This window comes from Carettochelys insculpta, chromosome 6 (assembly GCF_033958435.1).
Source record: "Carettochelys insculpta isolate YL-2023 chromosome 6, ASM3395843v1, whole genome shotgun sequence".
NCBI lineage: Eukaryota > Metazoa > Chordata > Testudines > Carettochelyidae > Carettochelys > Carettochelys insculpta.
In genome coordinates, this window is record NC_134142.1 from 28202098 (window position 1) to 28212957 (window position 10860).

General features: G+C 46.0%; 1 protein-coding gene across 3 annotated transcripts in view; it reads left to right on the forward strand.

The window, feature by feature from the left end:
- ATG2B (autophagy related 2B) overlaps positions 1–10860 on the forward strand; it is a 92730-nt gene that overhangs the window by 77146 nt on the left and 4724 nt on the right. For all 3 annotated transcript variants that reach the window (XM_074996558.1, XM_074996559.1, XM_074996560.1), the window contains 4 exons: positions 316–398; positions 2114–2235; positions 2368–2522; positions 8309–8458. In XM_074996558.1, the coding sequence (XP_074852659.1) occupies positions 316–398; positions 2114–2235; positions 2368–2522; positions 8309–8458 (510 nt within the window). The remainder of the gene's footprint in view (positions 1–315; positions 399–2113; positions 2236–2367; positions 2523–8308; positions 8459–10860) is intronic.

Consider the following 10860-nt stretch of genomic DNA (forward strand, 5'->3'; position numbering starts at 1 on the left):
TACTGCTGGAGAGGCCTGTACCATTCAGAGATTTCCCTTACATTGGTTTGCTAAGCTGGTATTGCAGCTTCTTTATGCAAAGCACCTTGTGTCTTCCTTTTTTCCCATCTGGCATAGTTCAAAATGCTTAATAAAATAAATAGTGGTCAGAGAAGGTGGTTTTATTTCACAGTATGCAATTTAAAAAAATATTCAGTTAAATTTGCATTTGATACCACATTCTTTACTCAGCCTATGTGGCTAAGATCAAATGTGTTTCCCAACTTCAGATTGTGTATTGTAGAAGGAGTTTTAGATTGACTATTTAATTTGCAGGGTACGTTAGCTGGGATTTTGATTGGTCTTGCACAATTAAACTGTTCAGAGTTAAAGTTGAAGAGACTTTGCTATCGACATGGGTGAGTTTACAACATTTAAATATGATTTTTTTTTTCTGAAATAGGATGTGGACATTGCAAGTAAAAAGCAAATTCTCCTGTTAAGCATATTTAAAATTCAGAGAACGTTGCAACATTCTTGTCCATAAGTTAAGAAAATATGGATTGGATCTTTGGACTATAAGATGGATAGAAAGCTGGCTTGAGGGTCGGTCCCAAAGGGTAGTGGTCAGTGGCTCAATATCTGGATGGCGACCGGTTTCAAGTGGAGTGCTGCAAGGCTTGGTTCTGGGGCCGGTGTTGTTCAACATCTTTATTAATGACCTGGATGAGGGACTGGATTGCACCCTCAGCAAGTGTGCGGATGACACAAAACTAGGGGGAGAGGTAGATATGTTGGAGGGTAGAGAGAGAATCCAGCGTGACCTGGATAAATTGGAGGACTGGGCCAAAAGAAATCTGATGCAGTTCAACAAGGAGAAGTGTAGAGTTCTGCACTTAGGGCGGAAGAATCTCAAGCATTGTTACAAGCTAGGGACCGACTGGCTCAGCAGCAGTACGATAGAAAGGGACCTAGAGGTTATGTTGGATGAAAGGCTGGAGATGAGTAAATAGTGTGCCCTTGTAGCCAAGAAGGCTAACAGCATACCAGGGTGCATTAGGAGGAGCATTTCGAACAGATCTAGAGAAGTAGTTATTCCCCTCTATTTGGCACTGATGAGTCCACATCCTGAATATTGTGTCCAGTTTTGGGCCCCCCAGTATAGAAAGGATGTGGATTTGCTGGAGCAGGTTCAGCGGAGGGCAACAAAAATGATAAGGGGCTGGAGCACAAGACCTATGAGGGTAGGCCGAGGGATTTGGGCTTGTTTAGTTTATGGAAGAGAAGACTTAGGGGTGATTTAATAGCAGCCTTCAACTTCCTGAAGGGGAGCTCTAAAGAGGAGGGTCAGAAACTGTTCTCAGTGGTGTCAGATGGCAGAACAAGGAGTAATGGTCTGAAGTTGAAGAGGAGAGGTGTAGGTTAGATATTAGGAAAAGCTACTTCACCAGGAGGGTAGTGAAGCGTTGGAATGCATTGCCTAGAGAGGTGGTGGATTCTCCATCCCTTGAGGTTTTTAAATCCTGGCTGGACAAGGTCCTGGCTGTGATGACTTAGTGGTGGTTGATCCTGCTTGAAGCAGGGGGCTAGACTAGATGACCTCCTGAGGTCCCTTCCAGCCCTGTGATTCTGTGTGAATGTTTTTTATAAAGATAACCTTCATTGTTAATGTACTTTAACTGCTTGTTTAATTTGTGCTGTGAATGAGATGAGAACTAGAGCTGAGAATGGTCTAAAATGGTTCCACTTCAGGAAAGCGTTGCTGCTCAGAACAATGCTTAATCCATGTACTGAAGTTGACCATAAAATCTTAAAATTAAACACATATTTAAGCTCTTTTCTGATTCAGAGCTTGTAAAACTAACATGAAGCTGTGACTCTTTATAAATTTTCCCAAGTTTTCTTCCACTGTCAAACATAATCCAAAATGTAATTGTAGATATTTTTTACACTGAGGAGGACACAGTGATCAAATACCTCTGTTCATTGGAGTAAGTGAGTAGGGCATTCAGACTTTCACTTTTCCCCTTATTTTAATGTTTGTCTTTTCTTGTTCTCATTTAGTAGAAAACACATCCCTCCAGTGATGTCATCATTGCTTTTCATAAGTGCTAATAAATTCTCTCTATTACAGCTTGTTAGGTGTGGATAAACTATTCTCTTATGCCATCACTGAATGGCTTAATGACATAAAAAAAAACCAGCTACCTGGAATCCTGGGAGGTGTAGGGCCTATGCATTCATTAGTGCAGTTAGGTAAGTTCAGTTCTGTTGCTAGTCAAATACATGTTACACTGGTAAAATAATTTGAATATAGCTTTTAGTGGCTTTCCAAGATACAAAGGTTTTTATAATAAATTGTGTTTTGCATTCTGACTATAATTTCAGTTCAAGGTCTGAAGGACTTAGTGTGGTTACCAATAGAACAGTACCGAAAGGATGGTCGTATTGTCAGAGGTTTTCAAAAAGGAGCAGCTTCCTTTGGTACTTCCACTGCAATGGCAGCCTTAGAACTAACCAACAGAATGGTTCAAACTATACAGGTACATTTTGCATTATATCTGAGCTTAGACAAGAGAGCAACTTTTTAGGAATAATTATTATGGTAGTCCCCAAAGACCTCAATGTGTTTGGGTGTACAAAAATGGAAAATAAAAATTCTCTGCCCAGAGAGCTTATTTGGTTTCACTTGAAACACTTGCGAAATGGAAACACTGACACCAAATAAAACAGGTTACATAAAATTATGAATTGAAATTAAAATGATTTTTAATTTTTATTATGATTTTAATATATGTAGCTTTTTATTATCCCCTTCACAGTACATAGTCTTAAATTATGGAAATGCATATTTTTCCTTCTCTGTAGAATTACATATTTTAGAATTCACAGTGGATTTTTTTTCAGTAAAGAAGTTTTATTTAAATTGCTGATTTGTGGTGAGAGACATCCAGGTGCTCATCTCTACTGTGAAATGAGCACAAAAGTGGTAAGCAAACAACCTATGTTGTAATTGCAACCAACACCTGCTTCTGATATATAAAAGTTCAAGAGTCAGAAAAGCCAAAATGTTTGGACAAAGCTGTACTCCTCCATTAGGATTTGTAGTTTTGAACTCAGTTGGACCTTTGCTGTTGAGACACTCAGGTGCTTTTGGAAATCTCAGTCTAGGCTCCTACTACTGACAATTTTGGCCTATGTATTTGAAAAGTTCACACCAATGTTATTAATGTTTTAAACTCTGAATAACTTTCTGCTGTTAATATTGAAGTAATTTAGTTTTGAAATGAAAATGTTCTATAAGCGGAGTGATGAGGTTGTTAAAATTACACTTACAAGAGCCTCGGAAGCTGCAAATACTCAGTACTATTAACTTTATGAATATGATGTTTCTCGTTGATGTCAATGACATAAGTCACATAAGTAAATGTACATACTTGCGTGTGTGTTTTAGGAACAGATCCTTAATTTTCAACTAGGCTGCAGTTACACAATCTCTTTCGGAAGATCATCTTCCAGAAGGTCACATCTACACACAAAACATAGTCCAAAAGAGCTAGCTGCTCTTCCAGAAGAGGGCATCCACACAACCACCTGTGCTCTTTCAGAAGAGTGGGCCAGGAAACATCATGGATGGGGTCGTACGGCCAGATAGCCTGGTCGGGAACGCTGGCCACATCCTTCCTTAAAGGGCCTTCCCAAACAGCCCTTCCCTGCACATGCTGCTGTGGCCTACTGAGCTGTGTACAGGTTCTGACCCTCACCTTTGAAAGCCATGGACCCACAGCAGCTGTGGACCTGCAGGATCACCCTGGTACGCCTGCTGGCCACCTTTCTGGCAGCTGTCCTCCACCTCCTGTGGTACTGGAGACCCAGCCCTGGGTGCCTCAACTCAGCATGGCCCCTGCCAGGCTCCCCACAAGGCCATCTGTCAGGTCTGGACCCACCTGGCAAGAGCCAACTAGTGGGATCGGGTGGTTCTGACTGAGTGGGATGACATGCGCTGGCTGCAGAATTTTAGGATGAGGAGGGACACCTTCATGGAGCTCTGCAGCTGGCTCACCCCCATCCTCCAATGCCAAAACACCTGGATGCAGCCAGCCCTCTTGATGGAGAAATGTGTGTCTGTTACCATTTGGAAATTCACCACCCCAGATAGCTACCACTCCATTGGGCAGCAATTCAGGGTGGGCAAGTGCACCATGGGGGCCTTTGTCCTCCAGGTAAGTCACACTCCGCTTGCTGGCTCAGCACAGGGAGAGGGAAAGGGGCTGTCAGGCAAGGGAGACCCTTGGGGGCCAGGGAGGGGGGTGTGAGAGGGTGGGATGAGGAGGCAGGGAAGCCCAGCCGCAGCGGAACCATGGCGTGCCATCCTCACACAGGCCTCCTGCTGGAGGGCAGCCCCCCAGGAGGTGGGGGAAAGGGTGACAGGGAAGCGGACAGGGGGAGGGGGCCCTAGAGGAGGGAGGGGCATCCTTGTTCACACCCACTAGCCTACCTGCTCCCTATTCCCTGCAGGTTGTCTGAGCCATCAACCCGGTGCTACTCCGGAGGCTTGTGCATGTCAGGGACCTCGATGCTGCTGTTGCAGGGTTTGCTACCTTCGGCTTTCCCCAGTGCTATCGATGTCGCACACATCACCAGCAGGGTCCTGGACCACAGCACTGGACACTACATCAGCTGCAAGGGATATCAGTCTGTCATGCTCCAGGCCTTGGTGGACCACCATGGCTGCTTGATGGGCTGGCCAGGCGAGATGCATGTTGCGTGCAGTGTCTGGAACTCTGCCCCCTCCCAGAGTATGATAGCCAGGACTTACATCCCCCATCAGGAACATGCTGTCATGCCCCTCTACATGGGCTACCCAGCATACCCACTGTAGCCCTGGCTTATGAGGCCATACATGGGCCACCTCACCCCAGCCCAGGAGGTATTCAACAGATGACTCACAGGGGCATGCTACCCTCTGGAGTGTGCCTTCATCTGCCTGAAAGTGAGATTTCAGTGCCTCCCGACGCACCTCAACACCCAAGTGAAGAATGACCCCAGGTCATAGGGGCCTGCTTTGCATTACAGAACCTGGTTGAAGCCAGGGAGGACATCTTCATCTTCCCCCCTGGGGTGATGGTCGAGGCTGGCCACGAATTCAAGCAGCCCACCATGGCCCCTGACTGTCAGCTCCATTGCAACGGGCTCTGCATTCGGGAATCCCTCTGGTAGTCCTTCACCTGCAGGCTGGAATGACTCCCACCCAGGCACCCCCCACAGACCTCCCCCACCCATCCAGCCCCACTCTTCCCTCCTGTTAACAGGGGACACGGGGCCATGTTGCAGAAAATAGACTTTATGTAAGTGTAAAATAAATTACAGTAACAATAAGCAACATCTTTGGAAAATTAAAGCTGTGAATTTAACTATTTACGTACAGGAGGGGGATAACTATATACATTGCAGTGGTATGGGGGGGCATCTCAATTTGGATGGGGGGGCTGGGATGTGGCTGGGGGGAAATAATTCCAGGGAGGGGTGGAGGGTTGTGAGCCCAGGCAGCCATGGGAGCTCCTCCCACCCCAAGTGTGGGGTACCCTTCGGGGCATGAAGGGGGCCGGGAGCACGGGGAGGTAGGCATGGAGGAGTGGGAGTGTGAGCTTGGCCTCAGCAGAGTGCTGGGCTTTGGCGGTGGGGGAACTGCCTCATTGGGCCCCACCCTGGCCAGGAGCCAGGCTGCAAAGTCCCAGAGGGCAGCGGGCAACAGGTCACCCAGGAGATGTGCAATGAGGACCTCAGAGGCTACAGTGCAGGGGCAGCTGGCGGGGGGGTGGTGGCAGGAGGCTGAGCTGGCAGGTCCATGAGGGCTATGCACCCTGTGCACAGCAGGCCCAGCATCTCCGTTCAGGTCTCTCGCTTCCAGGCTAGCTCAACCTCCTCTAGCACCAGCTGCTACTCTGTCACGGTGTTTTGGTGGTGGAGGGCAGCTGTGTAGGTAGTGGCTTACTCGTCCCGGACACAGCATCGAAACCTCTGGGTGTGGGCCCATGAGGGTGCATGTGGTGGGGCAGGTCCAGCCCTCACTCAGTGCACCAGCCTGGACAAGGCTGGCTGCCAGCCCCGGGGGTGTACCACGGCTCTCCCGGCCTTCAGATGCCACAGCTGAGAGAGAGGGAGGGGAGTCAGTCCCCCATCCTGGCCCGGGACACTGTGCCCCATGCCCCCTGTGGGCAGCTGCCCTGCCTGTAACCTGAGGGACTGGCATGCCCCTGTGGCAGTGGCACCATTTCCCTGCACTGTGGTACATGCTGCACATGGCCCCCCACCACATCCTGGAGACAGTGCTGGCTGTGGTGGGCCCTCTCCCAGGGAATGGGCTAGTGGGCGGGTGGGGGAGCGTCGGGGTATGGGAGAATCCCCGCTCAGGTGGTGGGTGAGTTGGGCATAGCCTGGCCTCCTTGGGTGCCCCTTGTGCATGCATGTGGCTCATGGTGCTGTCCACCAGAGTGAGTGGTGGGTGTCACCTGCAGGTGTGCCTGTTTGCCAGGGGTGCACTTCGGGGTGGGCTGTCTGGGGTCGGACCATCTCCTGTGTGCCCAGGGTTGGCCCTGTCCCCTCGTCCCAGGGTATGCAACACACCGGGCACTCACTGGAGGGTCCCTCTATCAGGTTAGGGATGCACAGCTTGAGGTGGCCTGGCTGCAGGAGGCTGGAGGGCGCCTTCTTGACCAGGGATCTCTCGGACAACATGTCCCAGGACAGGACCTCCAACTCCTGGTCTGGCATGCTTTCCTTGCTGTCAAATCAGGCTGGTCCTTGCCCACCCCAGCTCCCACTCCAGTGTGGCAGGGGGCTCTAGGGCTGCAGTGTCCATGGTGCTGCAGGGTGGAGGCCTGTTCTTGCCTGCAAAGAGCTCTCACAGATCCCTGTAATGTGAGCAGGTGGCTGGGGCCTGCAATGACCACCTGGCGCTGTCCTGGACCCTCATGTACTCCTGCTGGAGTTCTTTTACTTTACACCGGATTTGCTCTGGGGTCTGGTCAGGGTGGCCTCATTTGGCCAGTCTGGGGGCTAGCCAGGCAAATGTGTAGGTGTTCTGGTGGTGCCCAGTTGTGCCCCACAGGACCTCCTCCTTATGCCAGAGCCCCAGGAAGTCCTGGAGCTCTGGCTCTGTCCATGAGGGGGCCCTGTGCTTTGTGCCCCAGGCAGGCTCCTGGCTGCCCTCCGCTGGCTCCCTGGGGGGTACCCTTGTTGTCCTGGGGTGGCTGGCTGCTGGCCATGGTGCCTTTGGTTGCTGCAGGGGTGCCTGAGGAGCATGTGTGGCAGAGGAGCACATGTCTGCAGCCTCCATCCTCTCAGCTTCCTGCCATGGAGTTTCTGGGTCCTTGCAGGTTGAAAGGTGGCCAGAGGCAGAGACCATAGAGCCCTACTAGTACCTGCAGGGGCGTCTCTGCGTTTGGGCTGGCTGGCACCTTGGAGGACTGCTCTTTTGGAAGAAAGGGTTGCGGAGCGTCTACACATGGTTTCTTCTGGCACTCTTCCTGGTTCAGGAGCAGAGTAAGGACTCCAGAAGAGGCGCCGTGTTCTTCTGGAAGGAATTCAGAAGAGCGCATTTTGTGTGTGGACACTCCGCATGTTCTCCTGGAAGTGCCCTGGGTAGTCCAGAAGAACTCGCTAGTGTAGACGCGGCCCTACTATTTTGTAAAATTCACCTAAGATATATACTTTTAAAAGTAGCAACAATTTAAAAGCAGCATTTGTAATTTAGTTCTTTGGAAGCCAATTGAAAATTACAGTAGCACAAATTTCAAAGTTTAGTTTTAGCAACCCCCAAACTGATTTAAATGAGTTTTATTTTAAAGGTTATTTAAATTAGCATTTTAGTCAGTGATGTAAATCATCTTGATTTAAAATCATTTCACCTTGAAACAAAATTAAAAAGCGGGTTTAATGTTATGGGATTTCTATACATTGATGTAGAGGGAAGGAGGCGGAATATAAATTCTATTATTTCTGATTATTATTCTAATTATTTCTGTTTATTACTTTTGCGGTGCTTCAGTGTATAAAAGAGGTGAACCTATTTTACTAATATGTAACGTAGAACGTCATATAAACATTTGGAAGCCAGGTTTGCCCTTTTTAAACTCTCATTTGGCCAGTATTGTGATCACAACTGAAGGAGGGCATATTTGTATCTTTAAAAGAAAAGAATAGACATGGTAGTTCAGCATAAAATTCTACCCAACTTGTATTTTTGGTAATTTGTTTGGTTTAGGTATGTAATCAAATACTATATTAAGACTGTGTTCATTTATTTTTCATTTGAACTGATTCCTAGGCAGCTGCAGAAACTGCTTATGACATGGTCTCCCCAGGTCCTAGTTGTGTTGAAACAAAAAATGCCAAACGATTCTCTCGGCACCGCTTAGCTCATCAGCCAGTGGATCTTCGGGAAGGAGTGGCCAAAGCATACAGTGTGGTAAAAGAGGTATGCAAAAATGCTGTTATTTTGACTAAACTGTAATTAAACCTTGTTAAAGCAAAATATTAAATATGTAAGATAGGCGACGTGTACACTAGCCACAAACTTCAAAATGGCCACGCAAATGGCTGTTTTGAAGTTTACTAATGAAGCGCTGAAATGCATATTCAGCGCTTCATTAGCATGCGGGCAGCCGCTGCGCTTCGAAATTGACGCATGAGCAGATGGGAATAAGGGGACTTCGAAGTAGGGGGGGTCCTTTCGAAAAGGAGCCCCATCGGGACGAGCTGTGCGGCGGCGAGCCATGTCAATTTTGAAGCACCGCAGCCGCCTGCATGCTAATGAAGCGCTGAATATGGATTTCAGCGCTTCATTAGTAAACTTCGAAATGGCCATTTGCATGGCCATTTCGAAGTTTGGGGCTAGTGTAGACACGGCCATAGTATTACAAAGATCTTATTTTGAAATTTCAGCTAGGCAGAAATGTAAAAGAGTTTGAAATATACAGTCTAAATCCACATCTACACTAGCAGGTCCTTTCGGAAAATCAGGCCCTCTTCTGAAATAACAAGCAGAGCATCCACACACAAAAACCATTCTTTCAAATTCCTTTTGAAAAAACATGGCACTTCTTCAGAAAGCCCTGTTCCTCTCCCAAATGAGGAAGAGCACCTTTTTCAAAAAGATTCTTTTGGATAAAAGCATATGTAAACACTCCGCGGGCCCTTCGTTCAAAAGAGTAGTCCTTGTGGCCCATTCTTTCGAAAGAGCGAGGGGCTGTGTGGACACTCTCTCTTTCAAAACAGTAGTTTTATCTTTTGATCTACTTTTTTATGTTTGGATGTGCTCCTTCGAAAGAAGATCTTCCAGAAGATCATCTTCTGATAGTTCACTATAGTGTAGACTTCTGGGTATATCTACACAGCAGCCTTGTTTCAAAATAAGCTATTCCAGAAGAGCTATTCTGAAATAATTTATTTCAAAATAACACAGCTACATACAAAATGCATTTCGAAAGCATTTAGCTATTTTGAAATACAGTGTCTACATACATAGAGCCTTTTTTTAAAATAGAGTCATTTCAAAGTGGCTTATGGCTTATTTCAAAATAGGCTCTATTTCTTGTCTTAGTATCTATTTTGAAATAGCTATTTGAAAATAGGTGTTATTCTTGTGTAATAATATTCAACAATTTCAAAATAAGACAACCAATATTTTGAAATTATTTCAAAATAGCAGTTGCGTTGTATAGATTCAAGGATAGTTATTTTGAAAAAACAGCTATTATTTCAAAATAACTTGGCTGTGTCGACCTACCCTAATCCAGCAGACCAAGTCCTAAAAGACCCTTATGTATAAGGAAAATCTGAGAAGGCACCTCACAAACAAGATGAATTATAACCTAAGTCAGTAGAAAACTGTGTTCTGCAGATTTACATTCTAAAAATCATAAAAATTTGGGGCTAAAAGGGACCTTAACAGTTAATCTACTCCTTTTCCTTGACCTGAGACAGGATTAATAATATACCTTGACCATCACTAATCTCCAAATAATAAGGATTCCACAGCCTCTCTATGTAATTTGTTCCCAAGCTTAACTATTCTTATAGTTAGAAACTTTTTTGTAATAGCCAGCCTAAACCCCACTTGATACTGTTCTGCTTATTTGTTGTAGGGTGCGTCTACACTAGGAACTAACTTCTAAATTAAGCACTACATTGAAGTAGCGAGCAGAGAGCCTACACACATTTTCCATTACTTCAAAGGGAGCCCAACTTCGAAGTCCTTGCTCCATTCCCAGGAATGGAGTAGTGCCCTACTTTGAAGTTTAACTTCGAAGTAGGGTGTGTGTAGATGCTCAACTTCAAAGTGCATATCAACAACTCTACTGAATATCAACAACCTTAGAAAGGTGTCAGATTATTCATATTCTGTGGCATCTAAAACCATCAAAAACTAAATTTCAGGTATTTATGATTTAGGCTGCAGTCTGTGCATGAAACATCAAGTGAAATTTGTCTTTCTCTGCCATGGTAGCTGTGTTACAGCTAGTTATATTGTTGATCACTCATTTTTTCATCTGTTGTGTGTTTCTAAAAATGTCCAGTTTTGTTCTGGTTATTATTTGGGGTGGCATTAGTATGATAACAGCAGCTGGAGCACAGGTAAGTCTGACTGGGATGAAGACCTTTCAGTGAAGTCCATCGTTTTGGAGTAGAGCCCAAACCTGTTACCTCCACTGCCCAAGATGTTCTCTCAAATACTCATATTAAATCAGTCTTTCTATGTTTATCAGATTTTAATAAGAAAAATATTAAAACCACATTAAATTTGTCTAGTTAGAGTTAAGTGTTGTTGTAATACACCCAAATAGTTTACTCTTGAGCAATGGCTTGTCTACACAATGG